This window comes from Gasterosteus aculeatus, chromosome 15, assembly GCF_964276395.1.
Source record: "Gasterosteus aculeatus chromosome 15, fGasAcu3.hap1.1, whole genome shotgun sequence".
NCBI classification, from domain to species: domain Eukaryota; kingdom Metazoa; phylum Chordata; class Actinopteri; order Perciformes; family Gasterosteidae; genus Gasterosteus; species Gasterosteus aculeatus.
Genome location: NC_135703.1, coordinates 12,770,477 through 12,794,984, shown reverse-complemented (window position 1 = coordinate 12,794,984; position 24,508 = coordinate 12,770,477). Strand labels below are relative to the sequence as shown.

The 24,508-nt window shown below is 41.9% G+C and overlaps 4 protein-coding genes across 7 annotated transcripts; 2 read left to right on the top strand and 2 right to left on the bottom strand.

The window, feature by feature from the left end:
• Positions 1 to 47: 47 nt before the first annotated feature.
• On the top strand, positions 48 to 2,590 carry LOC120832971 (putative deoxyribonuclease TATDN3). Of its 2 annotated transcripts, none has more exons than XM_040199698.2 (10): positions 48 to 164; positions 239 to 271; positions 348 to 421; positions 495 to 579; positions 1,077 to 1,139; positions 1,240 to 1,349; positions 1,836 to 1,891; positions 1,972 to 2,084; positions 2,265 to 2,342; positions 2,442 to 2,590. In XM_040199698.2, exons 1-10 carry the CDS (start codon positions 48 to 50, stop codon positions 2,583 to 2,585), a joined length of 873 nt encoding a protein of 290 aa, XP_040055632.2. In that variant the 3' UTR covers positions 2,586 to 2,590. The 2 variants fall into 2 exon arrangements, with proteins under 2 accessions (XP_040055632.2, XP_040055631.2); XM_040199697.2 differs by having other exon boundaries at positions 2,262 to 2,342.
• Positions 2,591 to 4,667: 2,077 nt separating this feature from the next.
• On the top strand, positions 4,668 to 13,789 carry coq8ab (coenzyme Q8A, genome duplicate b). The gene is made up of 15 exons (XM_040199456.2): positions 4,668 to 5,109; positions 5,425 to 5,619; positions 6,203 to 6,511; positions 6,636 to 6,702; positions 8,255 to 8,332; positions 8,548 to 8,673; positions 9,930 to 10,015; positions 10,102 to 10,242; positions 10,320 to 10,401; positions 10,536 to 10,629; positions 11,187 to 11,328; positions 11,486 to 11,593; positions 11,683 to 11,748; positions 12,057 to 12,143; positions 12,727 to 13,789. The coding sequence occupies exons 2-15, from the start codon at positions 5,485 to 5,487 to the stop codon at positions 13,033 to 13,035; spliced, it is 1,830 nt and encodes a 609-aa protein (XP_040055390.2). The 5' UTR covers positions 4,668 to 5,109; positions 5,425 to 5,484; the 3' UTR covers positions 13,036 to 13,789.
• On the bottom strand, positions 13,378 to 17,347 carry LOC120832833 (proton-coupled zinc antiporter SLC30A2). The gene is made up of 8 exons (XM_040199457.2): positions 17,089 to 17,347; positions 16,793 to 17,001; positions 15,874 to 16,020; positions 15,143 to 15,296; positions 14,882 to 15,074; positions 14,156 to 14,261; positions 13,945 to 14,079; positions 13,378 to 13,579 (listed from the first exon to the last, which is right to left on the bottom strand). Exons 1-8 carry the CDS (start codon positions 17,142 to 17,144, stop codon positions 13,482 to 13,484), a joined length of 1,098 nt encoding a protein of 365 aa, XP_040055391.1. The 5' UTR covers positions 17,145 to 17,347; the 3' UTR covers positions 13,378 to 13,481.
• Positions 17,347 to 24,361, bottom strand: dnajc5gb (DnaJ (Hsp40) homolog, subfamily C, member 5 gamma b). 3 transcript variants are annotated; one of them, XM_040199460.2, is made up of 6 exons: positions 24,141 to 24,339; positions 23,165 to 23,294; positions 21,758 to 21,971; positions 21,436 to 21,589; positions 20,645 to 20,710; positions 17,347 to 19,183 (listed from the first exon to the last, which is right to left on the bottom strand). In XM_040199460.2, exons 2-6 carry the CDS (start codon positions 23,275 to 23,277, stop codon positions 19,131 to 19,133), a joined length of 600 nt encoding a protein of 199 aa, XP_040055394.1. In that variant the 5' UTR covers positions 23,278 to 23,294; positions 24,141 to 24,339; the 3' UTR covers positions 17,347 to 19,130. The 3 variants fall into 3 exon arrangements, with proteins under 3 accessions (XP_040055394.1, XP_040055395.1, XP_040055396.1); XM_040199461.2 differs by having other exon boundaries at positions 20,645 to 20,707; XM_040199462.2 differs by lacking the exon at positions 20,645 to 20,710 and having other exon boundaries at positions 24,141 to 24,361.
• Positions 24,362 to 24,508: the final 147 nt, after the last annotated feature.

Genomic DNA, 24,508 nt, shown 5'->3' with positions numbered 1-24,508 from the left:
CCCGGGCGACGCCGTAGAACACATCGCGCGCGCTCCTAGGTTGGCGCATGCGCACTGCGCCTCGCGTTGCGGAAGGAGGTCATGTTTTTGTTTTGGACAACACGTTACCGATGTATGGCTACGTCGACTGCCACTGTCATATCTCTGCGGGGGACTTTGACAAGGTACAAGTACGCCACCGGGGTTTGTACCGGAAATACTTTCTCCAGGGTTGACGTTTGTCTGTTTCCTTTGTCAGGACATAGATGAGGTGGTTGAGAATTCAAAAAAGGTGAGCAGTGCTCGCTGAGATGCATATTGTTCAGAAGAGCGATCGCGGTTTTAACTTTTGCTTTATTGTTCCACAGGCTGGATTATTGGCCCTGGTGGCTGTGGCCGAGCATTCTGGTGAATTTGAGAAGATTATTGAGTTGTCAAAAAGGTAACGAAGTGTTGGAGTCCCGTGAGTTTAATCATTCAGTCTTACTGTACTAAGCTTTTCACTTCATCTCAAGGTTTCCAGGTTTCGTTTTTCCGTGCCTAGGAGTTCATCCTGTCCAACAAATATCCCCAGAACAACAGAGGGGGGCTTCTGTCCAGGTAGGCTGAGATGTAATTACCAGCTCACACAGACTACAAGGAATTCCCCCAAAATATGTACGAGGATGCAGCACAAAATCCTTTACTGGCGGGCGAATCTCTCAACTCCCAGGCATGAACAAACAATCACATAACTGCGTAGTAGTGACAGTCAAACACAATCGAGCACCGAGTGCTCGATCCAATATACCACATTTATACTGTATTGAATGTTTTATTTCTTGTCAACTTAACTTAAAAGCAACAGTATAGAGATGATAAGAAATTAGGGATAAGGCACACTATCCTATTAGACATTCCTTTTGTTTCATTGTAAATCCATTCCATCATGTTGTGCTTCATAAATAACAATGGCATGAATATCATTTAGTTGGGTTCCTTCCAGAGCCAATATTCACTCTTGAATATAACTTTTTAAAGTATTATTATTCTCTGGAGAATTGTAGTTGTCCCATTATAGTGAAGAGGTAAAGGATGCTTTTTTATTCTCTCTGAAGGATCTAGATGCAACTCTCCCCGTAATAGAGAAGTACAAGGACCACCTTGTGGCCATTGGGGAGGTAAAAATACAGTATTTGTGATTGTATAGCAGTTTGTCGTCCTTGCTTTCTTTGTTTAAGTCATGTTAGTAATACACTCTTATTCCTATCTGTTACTTAGGTTGGTTTGGATTTTACACCCAGATATGTCAACGATGAGAGTGACAAAGAAAGCCAAAGGCAGGTCCTCATTCGTCAGGCCCAGATTGCCAAGGAACTGGATCTCCCTCTGTGAGTCATGCTGTAGACGATAGAAACTCATCTGCTCACTAATTTGCTCTTCCTATTTAGTAATTCATTCACAAGTAATAGTTATATATAATTATTTAGATTGGCTTGTGTGATATATTAATACGTTTTTTCTGTTTAATAGTCAATTTAGTCAAATAACATTTTGCTGTTATTAAAGCAAACATAGATTAGGGAATGTTTGTTTTCTAATTAGTTAACACAGAGTAGGCAGCACAGGACCAGCATGCACCTGGTTGGGCTTGTAGTTTGTTAGCAGGGCAGGAGAGGCAGTGACATGAATGATCTGTTTGCTTGTTTTGTTGGCCAATAAGCAACAAGTAAAGCAAAATCTCTGAATAAACCTTCTACTCTCTTGCCTGCAAAAGGCACAAATCCCTTTGATTTATCGGACAAATTGGCACCTACACATAGTTTGTCCCCTAACAAATAGACATGCAATACCTATGGAGTTTATTTTATTTCTAGGAATGTTCATTCACGCTCTGCAGGAAGACCCACCATCCACCTCCTCAAGAAGCAAGGTAAACAATACGGTTGAGATTCAATTGTGTTTACTTGAGCAGTTTGGAAGTTAACTGCAGTTCCACTGACACGCCACTAGGTGTCCAGAAAGCCCTGCTTCATGCCTTTGATGGGAAACCATCTGTTGCCATGGAAGGAGTGAAGGCAGGATATTTCTTCTCCATCCCACCATCCATCATACGCAGTGATCAGGTATAACAGAGCACCTGTTTTTCACTTTGATTTTAAAACAGAGTTCAACAGAATAATATATTAGCCACTGAGCTGCTTACAAGGTCTCTTGTGCAGCGCTGACAGGTTTGCTTGGTTGACTTTACCACATTGACTTGTAGTTGTTGATGATGGTTCTTTTGTGTATTTTCCTCCAAGAAGCAGAAACTTGTGAAACAGTTGCCGTTAGAGAACATTTGTCTTGAAACAGATTCACCTGCTCTTGGTCCAGAAAAACAGGTAAAATACTATATTTTTAGAAGAATATTAGCAATAGAAATGTTTTTTTCAAACCTTTTTACACATACATTTTATTGTTGTTCTGCGTCTTGAATTCAGGTGAGAAATGAGCCAAAAAACATCTGCATCTCTGCCGAGTACATCAGTAAGATTAAAGGAGTGTCGTTAGAGGAGGTGATGGAGGTGACAACACAGAACGCTCTCCGACTCTTCCCAAAAATAAAGTCTGCCATCAGACCCTGACAAAAGCCTGGAAGTTTGTTTCATTGGTGATTTATTGTGGTAGTCGGATTGAAGATCTCCTGAAGTGTAAATTAACATTTGTTGTGAATCAGTGTTAAGCTAGTACACCTTCATCTGGACTACATGACTGCTGGAAGTTATTCATTTATCTCCATGTATTCTTTAATAAAGGAAGATCAGGTAAATCAATTAATTTTATTTTGTCCAGCCCAAAATTACAGTTATTTTTCAGAGGGTTTTACAGTCTGTACACATGCAACATCCCCTGTTCCAAAACCTTCACGTTGGCAAATGAAAAACGCTTCAATGGGGAGAAAAAAGGAAGGAACCTTTCGGGAGAACGGCAGAGGAGGATCCCTCTCCTGGGATGGATAGATGGACAAAGTAGCTCCACTCACAGGACGCAGATCCCTGCTAAGATGCAGCCTGGCTGGCTATGCTGTTACTGTTCTGTTATGTCAAACTCAAGGCCCGCGGGCCATATCCGGCCCGGCATGCAATTATATCTGGCCAGCGAGATCATTGTATATTATTGTTACTAATGGCCCGACGATATGAAGCGCTGATAACAAAATAAACTACAGATCCCTTCAGCTGCCTTGCCGAGCGCTTTCCGTGGCGTTTCTGGCTGACTTAACCGCACGTCTCAATGCCTTGAACCTCCAGCTCCAGGGACGTGACCGCATGATCACTGACATGTATGACGCAGTGAAGCTGATTTTATGGGAGACACAAATGCACCAGTGCAATTTGCCCCACTTTCCCTGTTGCCAAGTAATGCGGCACAACGATGTTCGCAAATACGCACTTTGCTGATAAACTGAGCGCACTGCGCACGGAGTTCGCACGGCGCTTTGGTGATTTTGAGGAATAAAAAAATAATTTTGAGTTGTTTCGCAACCCATTTGCCGTCGACGTGGAAACTGCACCTGTGCAGTTTCAGATGGAGCTGATTGAGCTGCAGTGTAATGGGACACTAAAGACAAAGTACGACACCGTTTATTCACTCCATTCCCGCAGCAATGTCCCAGCTCCGTCTACATGCGTCTCGAACCTTGTGCATGTTTGGTAGCACATATCTGCGTGAGAAGCTGTTCTCAGTGAAGACAAACAAAACAGCACACAGGAGTCGTCTCACTGCCTTCAGTCCATCCTGAGAGTCTCCACAACACGGGACCTCACGCCAAACATAAACCAACTTGTTGCCAAAAAAAGATGCAAAGCATCCAGCTCTGATAAAATGACATAAGAGCAAAGAAAACTGAATGTTTTGCATCGTTATTTGTTATTTCTGAAAAGCACAATTTTTTATGGAGAGCAAGATATTTTAAGTTATTTAAAGTTTAAGTTTATTTATTGCAGAATAACATTCCTGTCTGTTTGTATTTATATTTATGTTAAAAGAAACATTTAGTTTTAGTGTGTTCAATAAATTTTTATTCTGTTCGGCCCGCGACCTGAAGTGTGTTTTGGATTTTGGCCCCCTGTGCAATTGAGTTTGACGCCCCTGATATACAGGATAATATCTATGTTCCCAGCTGCTGCACCTCCTCTCCGGAACGCCCTCCCCATCCAAATCCGCCAGCCTCCCACCGTATCATCATTCAAACAAGCCCTCTAGAGCTAGGATCAAGTGAAAAAAAGAGTGTTACCACTTTTTTTATATGGTTTAAAGACAGTGTGAAGATTAAGAAATGACGAATATCATGTAATTTTCTACTGATCTTTAGCTTTGTCAAAAACTGTACAGTAATATTTCACAGTTGAACAAGGATCAGGTAACAATGGAGAGTTGCATTTTTTGGGACTGGTTTAAAGACAGTTCTAAGATATCACAGCGATATCACACATCATAGACGATTAGTGCCTTTTGAGCTGTGCGAGGCCATTTACCGTAACGCTTTGAATAGTGGTGCATTTCATTTTGAAACGCGGTCCACGTGACCATGTAAACACCGACCAGGTTGAATGGAGCGAACTAACGGAGGGAGTAAAATGATTTACAGTTAATGATTCCAGATCAGGAGAAGTGGTGTAGCATCACTGTTGTGTTCATCTTCCTCTTCCGTTTGTCGCCTGTCTGTCGCTCAAGTGAAATGCATTCTGGTATATGTGGCGCTCACAAGAGCGGCCAAACCTGCGCCTATATGTTTCTCGGTAAAATGGGCGGGGTAAATCACATCCGGGTGTTTTGACCGTTTCCGGCGAGAAGCGGACTTTTGAATTGGAAAAGTTCTTTGGCCGCGACCGATGACGTTTCACAAAACCACACAAAAACGCGCATCGAGAAAGAGCCCGAAACGCCGCGGGGAGCTGATGACAATTGGCCGCACGTGTGTTGACATCCGGATCCAACGAGCGGACTTTGCCTCATTGGCCACTGTTTGTCAAACTCCGTCTGGAGGAAAGTGTGCACGTGTTGAAGTGCTCACGAGAAGTTGTGTCACGTCGAATTAAAGTGAACGGCGGCTCGTGCTGAGCGATGCTCACTTCTTCCTCGTGGAGCTAAACGTGCGGGAAGTTGGTGAGTTAAATCTCCTTTTTTTTGGTGTGACTTTTAAGGTGATGAGCAAACCTAAAATGTAATAGTTCGTCGGTTTTCAGTGGGAATTCTTCAAAACGATTGTTAAAAGCATATTTTTGCATATGCACTTTTTTTTAACCTTCAAGACTGCATGTGTTTTAGTCCTTGTTTCCTTATCATACTCAGCCAAGTTAATATTGCACTCAAGGTGGGGTGTTAGATTAGGTTGTGTGTTCCCAAGCACGCTGCGGATATGGAGTCACTCTTTGGTTAAGTTATGGAAAACAGAGCCTGAACTTCACGCTCTCCTCCCAGCCTGGACGCCACCTTTCGCAGACCCCGTTACTCCTGTCCTCGGGTCTGAATATCAACGCCATGGCAGGGGACATGCTGGTCTGGAGGGGTCTGACCTGGATGAAGCAGGTGGCCTGCAGAGCCTCACCAAGCGGCCTCCGCGGCCCCGGGTACCAGAGGCTGGTAAACTTCCATCATCCCGCCGGGTCAGCGAAGGTGAGCAAGTGAGCCGTGATGTCCGTCTGCAGCCTTGAAGCTGGATGGAGTTTCACAAACATCCTACCCAGATCAACTCATCAACGCCTACGCGTTAGCTCGGGCCGAACATTTGTGCATAGAAATAAAGATTACAACTGTGCATGGGTTACAACAAAGTGCTATACTTGGGGATTTGATAAGAGTTTCACTGACACCTACATCGAGGTGAGAACTTCTTATTGAAACACAATGTTGTAGTTTACATTTCTCAACAAATAAGGTTTTGCTTGAAAAGGAATTCCTGATTTGGATTAATCTGCACCATTTTCTAACTTAAACATTTTCACTGCGTCATCTTTGTTACAATTCCACTTTTTGTACAGGTTAAACAAATCGGATGTAACCTGTGAACTTTAGAGCACTGGGTTCTTTCAGATTTTTGGACTCCTCAGTCTTTGCTTAGTGAAGCTAGCAAACTGCTTAATATTTATAGGACAAGAGTGTGGTGCTCTTCTCTTATAACCCTCACAAAGTGAATAAGCTCATTTCCCAAAAAGCTGAGCCATTCCTTTAACACCTACTGCTGTGTTTTGTCCTCCAGGAGACGTTCAAACGGCCGCAGGACGTCTGCGTCCTCAGGTCCACAGCAGTGCAGCGTTACAGATGTTCTGCCACTGGCGCCTCTTTCAGTGTGCGTTACACAAGAAGTGTTACCGGCGGACAGGCGACGTGCAGCGGAAGAGCCGGCAGCAGGCGCGTGAGGTACCACGGCGACTGGTCCCGCCAGCTGCATTCTGGTCAGACAAGGTTTTTTAACCAAGGCAACTCAACCCGGGGACCTCCTAAGCTGGTGGACGTCGATGGAGCAGGAAGCGCCAAGAAAAAAGGCCTCAAGCAACATAAACAAGTGGTATGCACAAGTGTGTGTGTGTGAGAATATATTATTGGGCGATAGGCCTTTCCAATGTTCTTGTTTGATCGTTGCTCGGCACAATTTTATTCTTTTGTTGTTTGAGTGCTTCTCTTGTATCCAGCTCAGTGAAAGAGCCAGAGAGAGGAAAGTGCCTGTTACACGGATAGGAAGGCTGGTGAATTTTGGGGGTAAGTTTGTTTATTGGCCGTTTTTTGTGGTAAAAAAAAAAAAACTGGTAAAAAAAAGAAAAATAGAAAGCGACCTCATTGATATCAAAGTCCTCAGAATAAACTATTGTGAATGTTAAACTTCTGACATTAAACACCATCAACTGGTTTAACCCATAGCGCCAGTGGGGTCGGGTTGACATTAGTGGGCAGCTTCCAGGACCTCTTAAAGGTGTAATCTTTGCCCAAAAAAATCTATTTTTTCATGGTGCCCTGTGCATCAATAGACCAAATGTTATGTTTTTTTCAGTGTTTCTCAAAAATGGTTTTGAAACCAGCATTGTTCACCTTATGTCGCTCTGCCTTTGCTGCTGCATTATTTCCTGCATTACAGCGACACGTAAATCAGTGGAATAATGAGGAACTATAAGCATGGAGGAGTCTCTTGTAACTTGGGTGCACAAATGGTAAAAAGGAATCACAGAATAATTCGAGTTCGAATTGATTTCTTATTTTAACTGTATAATTTTGAATATTCAGAATGCGTATTATACTTGACGTTTAAGTTAGTTTTTTTCCCACATAAAGCCAAAGTTATTAAATAAATGGAAAAAAATGAGCCCTCTTTGTTTCTTTACCAACTTATGTTGAGCTCACTTGTTTTAATGGATAAAATGACTTCTGAATTTGCAGCATTTAACTCAATGTTTTAGTAACCCTAAACGGGCAATAATTGTTCACAAGTGGCAGCTCCGTTATTCCTGGAGAGTTGTGAAGTGCTGTGAAATCAATAGCATGAGAAAATATTTCGGGGACGTGCCTGAAAAGCCAGCTGTTATAAAATGTGCCGTCATCACATTTAGCTGTTTGGCATCTGATGTTTATTGGTCGTCTTTCATGGCGCTGAACTATAAAAGGCTCTGAGTGTTACCATGAGAAATCAACCCTCCTCTGGTTACCCATTGATTTTATTACAGCCTTTCTGTCGCTGTGCTTATCAGATTCAGAGGAGGGCATTGGTAAAGGTGAAATTGGGCATTTATAGCAATATCAAAAATGACATTTTAACGTCTCCTTTCAAATAGATCCTGGCAGTCTACTTATTTGCTGTGTACTTCCACAACGGTGTACTGCCGTACTACATTTACCTGGCAGAGATGTTAGATTTTACTCACTAAATCTATCATTTAAAATGGTATTTGTTAACCTGTATGAGATAACTGTATTTGTTAACCTGCATTATATTTGGCTTGAAAGATCTAACGGACTTGGTTGTGCTGACGATGGCACTTCACCTGATTAAACATTTGAATGCAGGATTACTGTGCAATGTTTTTTACTTAAACCATTAGTCCGTAAGTCTACTTCTCCCACTGCCAAATACCAAGGTTTGTTCAATAGAGGGTTGGTCGGGTCCCCGACTCACTAAACGTGCCCAAGTCACAGCTAATCTGTCAAAACAAGCTTAGCCGATGAAGCGCATGGTTTTATTTAAAGGTATTTTGGCAATAACTGTTGTGGGTATGTAGCGTTTCTCCTCCTTGCGTGTTCATTCTTGCATTTCTTTTTGCAGGGCTGGCGCTTGGACTCGGCATTGGGGCAATCGCTGAAGTGGCCAAGAAGAGTTTCAAATCCCATCAAGGAGGGAAAGGTGACGGGAGGGTCGGAGGCCAGCGTGGTGCCTCTTATAGACGTTGCTCTATAGTGACTCGGCCCACGTTGTCTTGCATAACGTTTACAGTACAGACACTGAAAAATATGTCCTGTGTAATGTTCCTGTGCTTGTAGATAGTGGTGTACATTATTAGAAGTAATCCTGTTTGGCGCTGAAACGTTCAATAATTGGCATGATTCTCTTTTTTTTAGGTGATGATAAATCCGTCCTGGGCTCAAGTGCGTTCCTCTCTGAAGCAAACGCTCAAAGAATCGTCCGGACACTTTGCAAAGTTAGAGGTGCTGCTCTGAAAATTGGACAGATGCTCAGCATTCAAGGTGGGAGTGTCTCTTATTTAGAATCTGATCTTGCACCACACACACACACACACACACACACTAACAGACTGTGGGCCTGTGACTGTTCAGCTTTCCCCAGAGACCAAACACACAACCAGCTGGTGCTGCAGCTTCTCAACCAACTTGATCCTTCAGTAAGAAGCAAATATCATCACTTAAAATAAGCATTTGGCCAGCTGAATACAACAAGTTCCATTCCAGCTGAGCTATTGTAGGCGGCCGTGGCTCAAGTGAAACTTTACACTGCCGGCTATCACCCTTGTCATCATGCTCTCTGGTTTGTTTTCTCATGTAATATTATTAGTCACCACCACAGGAAAGAAACTTCAGTCTGTACAGTTTTATGTGATTTAGTTGAATATTTCCATTTTCTGCTCAGGAGAAAAAGTTGGACTTTATTAATTAACTAAATATATTTGATAAGTTGTAGGTATGCTGTCATGGTGGATTTCATCACTCACTGTATGAGCCGTTGACTTATCTTGTCTACTATACAATTTGATATTACTTTTGATTAAAAGCTATACCATGAGATGTTGTATTACATAATTATGACCTATTCTAAGACCTAAATGTATCATGACGTACTAAACTGACATCTGCATAACAAACTTGTGTGCTGCTCAATGTTCTATAGACGCTGCATATGTTATGACATCGATGCCTCTGCGCTGGTCTAACATTGAACTGATTATACTTTGGGGTCAAAGGTCGTGTCCTTCAGTCCGTTCCATTTACATCATATTATGCTCCAACATCCATCTGGACCGAGGATGAACTGATTAAGATTTGGTGCTCCAAATACGTCTAATGGGATTAAATGTTCTTTAGTAATAAGATTTGGATTAATAGGAAATTATTTGGCGTGTCAGTTTCTTAAAGATGAAAACGATTAATCAACTATTGTTACTCAATGTATTTTCTGAACATTAAGAGCTTTAGGTCCATGTGACTATTACCCAGAGTCAATGCACATATTTTGAAGCCTACAGTCCTTTAAAGTGCTTGAACTAAATTAATAAAAAATAGCACATTTTGCATTCAAACTAATGCCTTAATATTTCCACTTGCACTGTACAAAATGAGCAAGATGCATCACTTCCCGCTACAGCACATTTTAGTTTAAAAGATGCTTATTTTTCTGAAACTGGTGCTGATAACTGAATGTAATTACACAAGCGCCTTCGTCACGGTCCGATTTCACTCAGTTTGTATCTTATTTCCCCTCCCCTCAGATGACGCCTTCATTAACCCTCAGCTGGCCAAAATCTTTGAGCGTGTTCGACAGAGCGCGGACTTCATGCCCACTAAACAGATGATGGTACGGTTTGGAGAGCCGCAATGAACGAGGCGAGGGGGCTAAACTCGAGTTCACCGAGGAGGCGACTTTCTCTTCTCGCCCTGCAGAAAGCCATCTGCAGTGACCTCGGCCCAAACTGGAGAGACCAGCTGGACTGCTTTGAGGAGAAGCCGTTTGCGGCGGCGTCCATCGGTCAGGTGCATCTAGCCAGACTGAAGGACGGCAGAGAGGTGGCCATGAAGATTCAGGTGGGTGTTTGCGCCGAGATAAAACACGGAAGGAAACGATTGCAAAGTGAATCGTACAATGAAATCTGTGCTTTCAGTACCCTGGCGTTGCCAAGAGTATCGACAGCGACGTGAATAATATCATGACGCTTCTGAGTTTAAGCAACATGCTGCCTCAAGGTAACATTGTTGGAGACCTTTTTTATTTTTTATCATATTGATAACGGCTGCTATGTCTTCAGTCAACATGCCCTCCTCACATCAGGGGCTTGCATGTCTTGATTTCCCTCTTTCTAACGTTTGCCCTCTTGCAGGTATGTTTCCAGAGCACCTCATTGAGGTCATGAGCCGGGAGCTGGCCCTGGAGTGTGATTACATAAGGGAGGCCCAATGTACCAAAAGATTCCAGTAAGTTGTCCGAATTCCCTTTTTCTGCACACCTTTTTGGGGGGGCTTTGAAACTCTAAATGCAAAGCAATACTTTGATATTCCTCACATGTGAGCAGTTAACTCTAAACTTTGTCAATAAATACTTGAAAGGATTAAAAAAAAAAGAACTCTGGGCAATTGAATTGCTCTCTTGACACCTTGCAGGGGGGCTGTTTATAACTGACGTTCAGTGTTTTAATTAAAAGCTAATCGAGATAAATGCTGTCTGGGAAATGTGCTTATTTGCTTTCTTGTGGGGAATCTGAGACAATTTGTCTGTTTGGGTAAAATACGACACTAGCATTCAGTTAGCTTAGCATAGTCTTTAAAGGGGGGACACTGCCAGCTTGTCATGACGACATGATAAGTGAGCTTTTGAGGTGCTGGTTGGTTGACTTACCTTTTTTTGTACAGAGCCAGACTCATTCCACCTCATCATTGGAGGAAATGATACGCACATTTATTTAAGCGTGAAGGTTGAACTTCAGCTGTCTAGTTGAATGCGATGTTTTCTTTCTTACGTTGTTGTGTGTCAGAGAGCTGCTGAAGGATAATCCGTACTTCTACGTGCCCGACGTGATCGACGAGCTGAGCAGCCCGCACGTCCTCACCACGACGCTGGTGCCGGGTTTCCCTCTGGACAAAGCCACCGACCTCCCCCAGGAGCTCAGGAATGAGGTACGAGCGCCGCGACCCGAATTCACACCATCCGCACTGCCAGCATGTTGACACCTTTTTCGGGGGCTTCAAGATGTGTTGAATGCAGAGACCTTTTTTTTTTAACAGTCATGTCGCCACAATGTTCATGGAGCACGGTTGTATTTCTCTCCCTTAGATTTGTGAGCACATCCTGACGTTGTGCCTGAGGGAGCTTTTTGAGTTCAGATTCATGCAGACTGATCCAAACTGGTCCAACTTCTTCTTTGATCCCCAAGCTCACAAAGTCAGTGTGTCGATTCCCTTTGTTTAACAAGAATACCGTTGGTCCTTTTACTATTTCTCCCGTCTTCACTGAAGCCCGTTTATTTCCAGGTTGCACTGTTGGATTTTGGAGCTACGCGGGGATTCGATAAGAGTTTCACTGACACCTACATCGAGGTGAGCACTCCTTATTGAAACACTTATTGTAGTTTACATTGACCAACAAATACGGGATTAGCTGGTTCATTTACTTTGTTTTATTTCCTGTTTGTGATGACAGGATCATTTATCCATCATATGCTTTTAATTAAAACTAGAATTTCATATGTAGTAACGGCTGGATGAAAAGGATTTTGTGTTAATTAGAAACTTTTCACATGACTTTGTTCAAAATAATATTTTTGTTGGCGAAACTGTTTTAAAAGGACTCAAACCGTAATGAAGCTCATAACGTGCTTATTTTTCTGCACTTTTTTTCAAATCAGATTATTAATGCTGCCGCCAATAACGACCGAGAAGGTGTCCTACAGAGATCCAGAGACATGAAGTTCCTGACTGGATACGAGTCAAAGGTAACAAAGACCAACCACTTATTTTGTTAAAGAACTGTTCGACGGTTGAGTTTTTTTATTTATTTTTAATTGAATAAAACCCTAGACTCGACCTAGAATTTAACTTTTTTGACAAACACACAGTATGACATCTTTTTGATTTGCTTCATATAAAATATATCAAATGTTTTGCATAACTAGCTTTTTTATGACAAACTACGATGACACTATTTGGCTTTTTACATGCATGCTTAAATATCTTTTAAGGACATGTACATTTTGGGAGTTTATTATTTCACAACGTTAAATTAACGTGCTGTTTGTAGGGCTGGGCCGTATAAGATTTCCGTACAGTAGGAATTTCCCACCTACTGTTCATACCGGTGTTACGCTATAACCTGACGTTGCTCTTCGGCAGGCGGCAGAATTTATTTTAGAACGTCATCCAGGAGCGACCAGCGGTCGAAGCTACTTGTGTTGAGATGAAGTCCATGGTTATAACAACAATGAATAACCCAGTTTGACTTTGAGAAGTAAATGAGTACGGATCTCTGAACGTAGAACTTTTGAAAAGCCCTTAACTGCTTTTTGTTGCTGCTATGAGGTGATGGAGAACGCCCACGTGGATGCGGTGATGATCCTCGGTGAGGCGTTTGCTTCTGTGGAGCCCTTTGACTTTGGAGCTCAGAGCACCACAGCTCGTATCCACAGCCTCATCCCGGTGATGCTGAGGGAGCGACTGACGCCGCCCCCCGAGGAAACCTACTCCCTTCACCGCAAGATGGGAGGCTCCTTCCTCATCTGCTCTAAACTCAAAGCTAGAATATCCTGCAAGAACATGTTCCGCGAGATGTATGAGAAGTACTGGAGGGACGGACGCCCCGCGTGCACCAACCAACTCAAAGACCCGTGACCCAAAACCGTATTTAGTCGCCCGTGTTGACCAGGACTCTCAGCCGGGCGAAGATCGTGTCTACATGGATCTGTTGTTTACTATCATCTAAACTGTAAACCTTCACGTCCAGACTGTCTGTTGAAATAAATGTAAAACTCTATTCACCATTTTTACTTATTGTTATACTCAAACCATTAAGACGCTATTCACGTGAACAGTATTAACCAATTATGGATTTGTCTACTTTAATGTGGTGTAAAACATTTTCTATTTGAATTTATACAGGTGCTACACAATATAGAAGTGTAATACATTTTTCAATGAAGATACTGTAAATGTTCATTTATATTCTCAGCTACTTCATAAATAAACCTTTATAGTGTAAAAGCTGTCAACCTGATGGAAATCGTATGAATAAGCAAAGCTCAAACAAACATTAATGTCAAATACTCAAAGCTTTTGTTTCAAATAGTCTCTATTTGGATTGTGACGGTGGAGAAGCCAAACTCTGAGCGCAGGAGCTTTGTTGCCTTCATGAGGATGATCTGTGTATCGGCATCTTCTGAGGACACAAATGTAGGAAAATCATTTCACTTGTCAACAATCTTTTAATTGCATTGTTTGCTTGGTGTCCAGCATTTCGGATGTATGTTTACAAAATAAAAGCTACGCGGGTCATACAAATTCCAATAGTATGTTTAAATGCTGCAAAACTGAAGGTTTTAAACGACCGTAATACATTAAGTCATGAATAAAAACATTCTAAAGCGAATGTCACAACTTGTCATACTTGTGAATTTGTAAAGGATGTTCAAGATATTTTGTGAAAAAGTCAAAAATGGTTGGTCTGATTTTTGTGCTGTTATGCCGTTTTTAGCCATAAAGACCTTTAGATACCTGATTAAAGACATTAGTAGCAGCTTTTACCTGTGGCCATGTGGACAGACAGCAAAGAGTGCGTCGTGTTGAGGCTCCACATGTGCAGACTGTGAACCGACACGACTCCCCTCACCGACAGCAGCAGCTGTCTCACCGCGCTGAAGCTCACGCCGGGAGGAGCGCCTGCAGGGGAACCGAGGCCACGCCGTTAAAACGAAACACAGTCAACAAATGTCGCAGGCGGACCAAATGTTTTTACCCTCCATCAGGATTCTGAAAACATCCTTAGTGATGGGAAGTGTCGTCCCAAGAACCAGAAGCGAGAACAGGAATGTGCAAATGGGATCTGCTACTTTATACTCCGGCTGTGAGGAACAAAGAGATTCAAAATGAGATCAAAACAAATGAACCACGGGACAGAGGCTAAAAACTGAATTATCTGTGCCTCTGCTCATATCTGTCAAAATAAATTGCTTACACATGATTTGTCACTCATCTTGTCCAGTTTCAGTAAATTAAAGAATATTTATATTCTTGCAAATTTATTTAATTTCAAAAATTCTTAATTTTCTTTTAATGACGTCCTTGTACAAAATCCAAACTGCCAGCGTGTTAGTTTACCTGTACAATACTGTACATTTAACCTCAGTTACTTTGCTGGAGCTTTAGACAGGGTCTCACATTGTGGCTCTGTCAGTTTGCTCAGGTCTCGTTAAATAAAAATGAGGTGGTGTGACGAATCTCTTCCACGCACAAGGTGAAGGAAGTTCCCTAATCGATGAAGACTTGGCAGAGCCGTGTGGTTCAAGCAAACCTTACTGACTTTTCATGTAGCAGAATTTGTCCCAATATCAACTAACGGCATTCCCATCAGCCCCGGTTGAAAACTCGGTTAACTAATGCTGATTAGCAAAGTGGGGGAGTGGGAACGCATTCAACATTAGCCTCCGCTAGTCAAACGCGGCGTGTCGGGTAAGCGGCGGACCCAGAAGTGGATGATGGTGGCAGCTAGCAGGACTCCCACGCTTTGCACCAGATCCCCCACCACGTGGATGAAGGCCGCCTTCACGCTGGCGTTGCCGCGGTCGTGGTGGTCGCCGCTCAGCAGGCGCCGGCCGGCGGGAAGCGCGTGACTGTGGCCGTGAGGGGCTCCGGACTGGTGGAGGATCAGGACCATCCTAAACACGGGGCAAAGTCAGGACGACCTGAGGAAGAGGGTCTGATTGCAGCTTGACCGAACACTCACAGGACGTTGACCCCCACAGCGCAGCCGGAAGTAACGAGCATGACGGGAGCGTCGATGTCGTAGTCGCCGCCAGAGATCCTCTGCGTGGCCGATATGAGCAGCGCGGCCGTCACGGCCCAGATGGACAACACTGACAGCAACATGCCCACGACCTCTGTTCAACGGCAGACGTGTGTGGATGAGATCGGCTCATTGCACAAGTACTGGGACTGTATTCGTGGTTCTGTTCTCTAAATGTAGACTTTGCAGGATAGTTGGTAAAAGCAGGGAAAAACACAAATATTCAATGTAAAGGATTTAACAACAATCCCTTTTAGGAAGGAAGACAGAGAGGAAAAAACATTTCACGTCAAACTGAAGGACATCATCACAATATAGAATACTTGATTATAGATACAACATTTTAACAAGACACCAACTATTAAATGTTTTAGTGTTTTTAATAGATAATCTATCAATCTATATATTTACTTAAAAGAAATCTCAACATTGTAGTTTCAATTAATTTCTCAAAATATACGTTTGACTTGACATTTAAAAAAATACTTGATTAACTTAATAAAATAACCCGTAACCGTAGAACGTAAACTCACAGAAAAGAATCACTCAACACAATGTATGATAATTTACAAATGTAAGATTGACTGAATATCGATCTGAGAAGGAAGTCACCAAAATGTCAAACTATCCCTTTAACTGGATGATTCCAACAAAGCGGGTTTGGACGTCACCTGCTCGATGCCACCCGAAGGTCATGTTGTGTGTTTGAGGCCTGCAGGAGATCCACAGAGAGAAGATGCTGATCACAATGCTGCCAAAGTCCGTCAGGAGATGTGCAGCGTCTGTCATGATGGCCAGACTGTGCGCGGCGTATCCACCTGCAGAAAAGACACACACATATGTATGTGTGTGTGTGTGTGTGTGTGTGTGTGTGTCTCTCAGTGAGAGTGACCTGGGGGGTGATGATTGTGTAGCAGGTTAAGAGACAAGAGTGTTTGTATTTTTTAAGAACAAGATAAGTAAACGTGATATTTTACAGTGTAGAAATACACTTGTTGGGGCTGGCTGGTGAAAGTACTCCGACATTGTGTCTTGTACACAGTTCATTTTTGATTTTAATGGGCTTGTGTGATTAATTTTAGGACTCTTCTGTACTGAGGTGTGTTTCCGTAGACTCTGGTCTTCTTTCCCAGATTTAAAAATGTTCTCTCTTTTACTTCTAAGCTTGTTGATTTGGTATTTTGAGTGTTCTGTTATTATTTCTTTTATAAACTGCAGTCTTTAATCAGCTGATATTTTTGATTCAGTAAGCAGTGTTATATTTAGACTACTTCTTTTATCTATAAGAGTGATCACATCTTTCACGTTATGAATTTGTAATATGCTCAGAAGAAAATGTGATATTTTATATAAAGTAGCAGTAAACTGTATTTATGAAGTAAAGTAAAAGAACCTCAAAATGATACTTCAGCACAGCCTTGAGAAAATTGACTTCCCATCAGTCCAAATCCCTTTTTACCATCCAGATGAACATTGTTTTTTTTTTTACCACTAAAGTTACTGACAAAACGAAGTGTCACAGTCGGCATCTGAATACTTGCAGCAGCTTGAGCTCAGACATGACCGCATCCTTTTTTCCTTCCCCCTCACCGATCACCTCCCCGGCCATGAAGACGAGGCTGACGGCACCGGCCACGAAAAGTCTCCTTCTGGCCAAACGTCTCCGGTCCCTCTCAGCCGGAGACACGGAGCCCGTCTCCTGGCACAGCCGGCCGGGCCGCCACAGGCCGTCCGTGCTGGAGGCGTCCTCGCTGGACTCGGATGCCGAGCGGGACGGTTTGTCCTCCGCAGAAGCCGTCCTGAGAGAAGGCAGAACCGTGATTAAATCCCTTTAATCTGTGGCGATGTTGAGTTTACACGAGAACGTGAAAAGAGTAAGTGCCTACCATCCAAGAGGCTCCTGGTGAGCTTCAATCAGATGTTTCTCTGTTGGTAGCTCCATATGCGCAGGTGAATATGCTTCCAGGACTCCCTGTTGGGTTTATCTAATGTTAACGTGAAGCTGGACAGCTCGCCAGCTGCTGTGAACGCGTTCTCTCTCAGAGGTGGAGCACAACGGGAGCCAATGGCAGGTGACGGAGCCCAGACGTGCTGCTCACTGACGGCAAACTGTTCCAAGCACGAGATAACTGTACGACACTGCATTCACCGCCAGAGGTTTATTTGATCAGACGATACTTTTACAGACACGAACACACCAGAAACACCGAAAAAGATTAGAAAAAATATCTGGGAATGAAGAGATGACAAACTAAATATACATATATTTTTTCTTTTTTAAAAGATGAAAAATCATTTTTAAAATCCTATTAAGATTTAGACACTTTTGGGAAGTTTTGTGTATAAAATTGACTATATACATTTCTGGGTTTGCTCAAAATGTATATAAACACAGGAACGAATTCTAAAAATATTGTACACATACAATTTAGAATTGTACCAAATGCACACAATATAATACAAACACAAAATATCATTTAAGGCGTTCTCTTAATATACACTAAATTAGTCAAAGAAAAGGAGGGATGAGAATGAGTATTACAAAAATACATCTCTGAATTTACATACAAACATGTTTCCTGCATTGAGCACAATTTTATGGCACATAACAGGCAGTAAATCACCTCACTCACCAGAGAAATCGCCTTTAACATCAGGCCTCGACCGATCCCCAACAATGACTGCATGTGTAATATTTCTCACCGAATCAGTGAGTTATGGGTTCTAGCTTCAAGCGTAGGAAAGATTTAGAGAATATGACAGATTCATAAAGAGCTTTCTCAGTACCTAAAGTTTATTTTGAGGTCATCTTATGTGCAGGAAGAGTGAAGGAACCATTTCAACATTTTGGAGGACACGCTTATTTACTTTACAAACATCATGTGGGACGACGGATGCAGCTCTCATGTCTGTGCGCTGTGTTAGTATGGAGCTGGAAGCAATTAGCTTAGCTTAGCATAAAGACTGGAAACGGTGAGGAACAGCTAGCCGGAGTCTAAAAAGGTATTAAAGTCTGCCTACAAAAGCAGCGTCTCCCACCATCATACACAAACATTCACAAGGACCAGATTCTGACCCTCAGATGGACGCTTGACAGAAAGGTGCTACAAAAAGCCAACGCATTCTAAAAGTCTTCTTTTTAAAGTCAACTTTAGGAATACATCGCAATATTGTCATAGTAGATTTTATAGAAGTCACACAGAAATATTTGCACTCATAGTCGTGACTACAATGATGTGAATTTGAGTGAGTGTTTCTCCCAAAATGTTGAATTCTTCCTGTAATGCCCGTCCTACAAATATTACTCATTGATAGAAATAAAATACACAGGAACGAATGCACAAGAGTCAACATAAGTCCAAACCACTCCACAGTTTGCCATCGTCTCAATAGACTGTAAATCTGTTTCTACAATATGAATCTATGTACAGAGTGAGTGAACACATTCTAGGTTCTAGTGATTGGGAAAAAATTGGGAACCTGCGTATTGTGTCGTTTTAAAAGACAATATTATAACATTTCCGACCTTAAAGCCATCTTGAGCCGGAATATTCGCAGACCGCCGCGGCTGCTTTAAGATTTTAAATACCAACTCAAGACATTAAAGTGCACATAAAATTAAAATAAAAAGATTCCAGAGATTTCAATCTGCATGGCTTTGTCATTTCTCACTGCAGTCCACAAGTAACCCAATATTTTTAAAAATAAGGATGACATAAATATGAGATTGGACAAAGACAAACCCAGTGGCACACACAGAAAGAACAAAATGGCCCAATGGAATAGATTGATTCATCGAAGACATAAACAGATTAATATATATATGTTTTGGCCAAATTCAAACCATAACGTAAGCTCATCAGTTTCCAAAAAGATTATGGCAGATGCTTATGACGATGTGGTTTCATCAGAACGCCGCTCACTGCGTTCATGAGGCGCCGTTGGTCGCATGAGGCTGAATCACGATCGGCGCATTCTCACCTGGAGGTGTGAAAACAAAGGGGATTTTAAGTGTCTACAATATTCTCAAATACCTTACGTGAGTTTACAGATTATACAGCATAGAGCGGGGTGGCCCAAATGTGAAAACAAAAAAACAAGCAGCAGAATTGTTAGTCACTCAAGATCAGTGGGTCCTGTTAGGAAATGAAGCAGAAAGCACAGCCGGCAACAGAACAGGTTTCATCATGACTAGTGGCAGAATTATAGTTTGTGTGTTATAAGGTAGTATAATAATTCCTGCATTAGGAATTAAACATATTGTATATCTAAGTCATTCAATGCTGTACAAATGGCCTCCATAATGCAATCTTCATTTCTGCTTTTCTTTCTCTAGAAGGAAAAGGGAACGAAAAGGAAGAGCTCAGGGGAGAGACTTGGGAAATTCATAGTTTTTAGTCAGAGTAAGGAGATTCTCTAATTCGCAAAACATTACACTATTCGTAGTGCAATTGACTATGTGTTCTGTTAGTTATTAAATCCTTTTCAAGTTTTAAAGTCCAGCCAGTTGATTCTTTTGGCTTTGCACCACTGGCCCTGAGGTTTTATACCAGTATTAACCGCGGGACGATTAAAATAATAAAAGTAACTAAAGCTGCAAGCAGCGATGAACGGGCCTTCGCCTCCCCTTGCATGTCGGGGGGAGCAGCGGTCAACCAGACACGCGGTCAAAAAGACTAAAAAAATAAAAAATCAAAGCCAGGTGTGGGATTCAAACCAGAGTCTGGCTTCGTAAAGGGAATACCTCACCACTAGGCTACTTGCCTCGCTGTCCAAAGCCCTGCAAAAAGTCACTAAAATATGAAGGATCACCTCCATTCAGTCAAGGGAGAGAACGGGAGTTATTCACACAACTTCTGCTCCACCCAGAAGTATTAACTTTTGCATTTTCCTTTGCCAATAGGTGCGGCTATTGGGTTAAAACTCTCGGAGGACTTTGCTAGTTTGTAAATCTAAAATTCGAAAAAGAACAAGCAAATATTGAGCGAATGAGAGCAGCGTCTCCTAAAGTTCAAATATTCTGAAAATTAGGGTATATTCAGGGACACAATGTGAACATTGGTTAGGGCAGGCCAATTACTTTTGAAGTTATAGATCTTTAACTATTAGGCCACACCCTACAACGTTGTTGATTCATAAATCCAAAACCCAATTAGATATTAAAAAACGTTTAATGAATTTAGATGTTTAACCCAGATTTCCCCCACTGTGCTCAACGTCAATAACATTATCAACAGAGTGCAATGAAGTTAATAAGCAGCAAGGGAAATAAAACCAACAGCATCCTGCAGCACCTGTTGGAAGAAATGTTAGTACGTTGTGCTCCACACACTTAGTGGTTAAAAGCTGCCAAAACTCCTCTGTGAGGAAACAGAATCACCGCTTCCTGTTCTGCCCGATTAGTGAAGCGGCACAGAGCAGCTGAGAAAAGGTTAACTCTACCTGAAGAGGCGACGGCGCCGTTCGAAGGGTCGGCACATGGCTGAATAACTATTACGTGGTCTCCTGCTGTGAAAGAAAATGCGATACTGAGCAAACCAACAAGCAGCGTCTGCAAGTTCTCTCCTCAGTCACTAAAGGTTTTATTTGCACAACAGTAATGTGGTTTTCAAGCGGGCTCAGCGGAGCTGGACCACAGAATGCTCAGTTACAAGAAGATCCTAACTTTTCTCTGTGACGTCAAATTTGAGATGATAATTTGGTGAGACGGTACAGTGTTATTTCTACACTATTAATCTCCATTAGTGTTACTATTTACTATTTACAGACTCACAGAGGAGACACCAACCCTAAGAACTCAGAAAATAAATGACTCCTGTTTAACTAGTCGTTATTCACCATCCAGGGCAGCATCACTTCCATCGGTAATCTTAATACTCAATCCACATTCTACAAACACCGTCTCATGGTTGTGCGAGTCCGGAGGAGTTCAGGGTTTCAAAAAAAAGGTACGGCTGTGGAGGAAATGGATGTGTTTGGGAAGTGGTGCGAATCACACTAAATAATCTGCACAGGTTGTGTGAAAGTGTGTTAACAGTTGAGCTTCTTAAAACTACCACATCTACTTTGTTTTCAGATTCTCCATTCATGGTGGAAGCTTGTCAGTACAACAAGGTGGTTAACAATTAAAATGTTTTATTCTTCAACATTCTGCTGGTATTCCCTGACAAATAATTCCCAATAAACACTGCATTGAATAAGCTGAAGTGAATACAAAGAGCAAAGCCCCTCACCTGCATCCTGCTCTCTGATCTCTGCCTCGAGGTCCTCGGGGTCCATATAAGCAAAGTTTTCCTCGTTCTCTGAGCTTTTGGCTTTTCCACAGCAGAAACAACAGCAGCAGAAACAGCAGCAGCAGGTGAAAATACCGCAGCACACCAACAGGGTCTGAACATCAGAGGAAAAGGGAATGAAAATTGATTGCCGTAGATACACTCACTGTAGAATGAGTGACACCTAAACACGCTCACGATTGGAAAAAGTTCATCCAGGTAATTGCTCAAACGTCACTTGTTCACTGTGGACTTTTAAAACCACATTGAAACACAAACTCACCTTGAACCAGCACTTGGACATGAGGAAGTAATATTTCACACTATCTTCCCCAAACTGCTCGGCCACATAGAGTCCCATCGATCCATACTCGTCGTAGATCTTCCGTTTGTTGTCGTCACTGAGGATGGAATTGGCATTGTTGATCTCCTTGAATTTTTCAGCAGCTTCTGGGTTGTCCGGGTTCTTATCGGGGTGATGCCTCAAAGCCAGTTTTCTGGGAACAAGTCAGCGAGGGTCACAATACGCGTCAAAATCTGGTCCGTTAAGCACAACACGAGACATTACAGAGACATCCAGGCCCTTCAACTCTTTTTAATTGACAACAGACCATGAACGTTAGGTAACATTCACTGGTATCTTATCGTAATGAGTTCCGTTACTTGTACAAGAAATTAGAATTTTATGTAATAAACATAAATTCAATTCAATTACAAATATACGTGGGATAACAAGTTAAATAGAGCGATGACTTTGTCTTTAAAAGTATTCACATTCATTACTCAAGTAGAAGTATCGACTTAAATAATAGTATAACGGTACTGGTTTCAAAAATACTTAAAGTATAAATGTAAAAGTAATGTAAGGGGAAAACATTTCCATTAAGGACAAACTCTTAATGTGAAACGTCGCTCACAGAACATGTCAGTTCGTTACAATGTGACCGAAGGTGCCTTAAGATCATGTGACGTGCCGTTCGGATGATGGAAACATGGCGATATTCAGAGAGGCGACGCCAAAACAACACATCACTTTATTTAAGTCGCTGCGTTGTGCCAGATTCTCAATAAAGTTAGAAAAAAACATTTACGGCAAACCCATGGTCATGAAGATACTCTTAACGTTACATGAGGACGAGGAGGCGGGTCCATGTCGCTAAATGCTCAACTGAGATCGGCTTGTTCTGACAAAGGATCCTGCCACAGACCACCAGAAGAACCGACCACCTGAGGAACCGACCACCGAAACCTGCCGCTCTGAAAACGGAACCTTCCACCGAACACTTTTCGTACCCGGCGTCACTCTGATTTGTGTCATTTGCAGGCGCATCGCGGAGAAAACCAACAGGGTGTCTGAATGGTGAATGTTTATACTTCTCATCCAACCACAATCAAATTCACTCTACGGCGCGGATGGCGTGATTTATCTGGAGAGGTTGTTTTTGTGTGTGTTTTTGAATGACGACAAGCCGGAATGAAAACAAGCCAAAATTAAATAGGAGTAACGAGGCTGTTTTTAAAATGTAAGAAGTAGAAAGTACATATATCTGCGTGAAAATGTAAGGAGTAGAAGTAAAAAGTCGTCTGAAAAATAAATACTCCAGTAAAGTATAGATACTCCAAATTTCTACTAAAGTAAGGTAACGAAGTATTTGTACTTTGTTACTTGACACCCTGGTTGTGAACGCACCTGTATGCCTTCTTTATTGCTTCTTGGGATGCTCCTTTCTCCAGTCCCAGGGTTTTGTACAGGCTTTCTCCTGCCGTTGACATTTTGCGCTGAAGTTTGTTGGGGTCCTCCATCTTTCAGGATTTGGCAGCTGTAAAATAACAGACACAATTTAAAACGTTACAATAGAGTATTTATATATCACTGTATATTCAGCGTAAGTATAAAACAGGGCCGTCACCAAAAAGGCCCTAGTGTGAAACATATATGTAGTTAACTGCATTGCTTTTGGGAACGCAACAAAATTCTGTTATTATGGAGGGCATAATATACCAATGTGAATGAAGGAAATGGTTTGGTTAGGTATGACCTTCCTTCTACCATGTAAAAGGAAGGTCTTTGCACAAAAAAAGCATTCTCTATCGATGCAAAGACTCATCTTCCTCTGCAGAACTGCAAACAAAAACTGTCGATAGGTTACAAAACACACACACATATTATGAATAGTTGTGTTATTTTCTAAAAAAATAGAATAATGTTCTAAAATAGGTACAAGATTTCACTTTACAAATATACATCAAGAAATGCTGCATGTTGAAATCCCCACCCTGTACAGAGATGTACGCATACATGCATACAAGTATGCATACGCTGCATACTTATGAATAATTATAACCATGGGTTTTCATACGAAAATGATATTAAACCGAACATTATTCATAAGTATGCAGTGTCATAACTACATCTCTGACCTTTATAACCAACCAAACCGTTTAAAAATCGGTTGAAAATTGAGCAACCACCAACAACAAAAGTTGCCCGACCCAAGATGGCCGCCATATGTTCTGTACTCCACCATAAGACATGTAGCCTTTATATATATATGTTTAAGTTAACTTCAGTTACTTTCTTTTAGCCCGAAGGGGAGAGTCCCGACAAACGGCTAACTGACTTAGCTAACTTTAGCATGAGGAGGCAGTTATGTGTTGAATCTCACCACCAGGATGAATAAATATCGTTGTGTTTCGTCGAGTCATAGAGTCCCAAATGTGTCGGTGTGTCGTCCTGAAGTTCGATCCATGAGCTGAAGCTGGTACTCAGTTTCATCTGTTATGACCAGCAGAGGAAGCCATGAGAAGAATAACTTCAGCCGGAAGCAGGAAGCTCGCGACCGGACGGAGTCCGCGCGGTCTTGTGACGCAGGTTGCGCTGCGTTGCAAATTTGCAGGACTTCGGTGTCCAATATAAATATAAAAATATTTTACAGGACGATAGCTTTGCTTTTGGCATAGTCCTCTTTTAATGGTTTTCTGTAATACTTTATAAAATATATTATACCATTATTTGTTAGATATATATGAATGA

What these genes read in the sequence shown, in the direction of transcription:
- LOC120832971 (XM_040199697.2), top strand. Translation starts at nt 48, where the DNA reads ATGCGCACTGCGCCTCGCGTTGCGGAAGGAGGTCATGTTTTTGTTTTG. An exon ending in CTGCGGGGGACTTTGACAAG is followed by an intron (nt 165 to 238) that starts GTACAAGTACGC and finishes TTCCTTTGTCAG; the next exon opens with GACATAGATGAGGTGGTTGA. An exon ending in CTCTTGGTCCAGAAAAACAG is followed by an intron (nt 2,343 to 2,441) that starts GTAAAATACTAT and finishes TCTTGAATTCAG; the next exon opens with GTGAGAAATGAGCCAAAAAA.
- dnajc5gb (XM_040199460.2), bottom strand. Translation starts at nt 23,277, where the DNA reads ATGGAGGACCCCAACAAACTTCAGCGCAAAATGTCAACGGCAGGAGAA. An exon ending in GCAATAAAGAAGGCATACAG is followed by an intron (nt 21,972 to 23,164) that starts GTGCGTTCACAA and finishes ACTTGTTCCCAG; the next exon opens with AAAACTGGCTTTGAGGCATC. An exon ending in GATCAGAGAGCAGGATGCAG is followed by an intron (nt 20,711 to 21,435) that starts GTGAGGGGCTTT and finishes TTTCTTTCACAG; the next exon opens with CAGGAGACCACGTAATAGTT.
- LOC120832833 (XM_040199457.2), bottom strand. Translation starts at nt 17,144, where the DNA reads ATGGAGCTACCAACAGAGAAACATCTGATTGAAGCTCACCAGGAGCCT. An exon ending in CTTCGGGTGGCATCGAGCAG is followed by an intron (nt 15,297 to 15,873) that starts GTGACGTCCAAA and finishes GCCGTTGAACAG; the next exon opens with AGGTCGTGGGCATGTTGCTG. An exon ending in GTCTGTCCACATGGCCACAG is followed by an intron (nt 13,580 to 13,944) that starts GTAAAAGCTGCT and finishes TTGTGTCCTCAG; the next exon opens with AAGATGCCGATACACAGATC.
- coq8ab (XM_040199456.2), top strand. Translation starts at nt 5,485, where the DNA reads ATGGCAGGGGACATGCTGGTCTGGAGGGGTCTGACCTGGATGAAGCAG. An exon ending in TGCCCACTAAACAGATGATG is followed by an intron (nt 10,016 to 10,101) that starts GTACGGTTTGGA and finishes CTCGCCCTGCAG; the next exon opens with AAAGCCATCTGCAGTGACCT. An exon ending in TCACTGACACCTACATCGAG is followed by an intron (nt 11,749 to 12,056) that starts GTGAGCACTCCT and finishes TTTTCAAATCAG; the next exon opens with ATTATTAATGCTGCCGCCAA.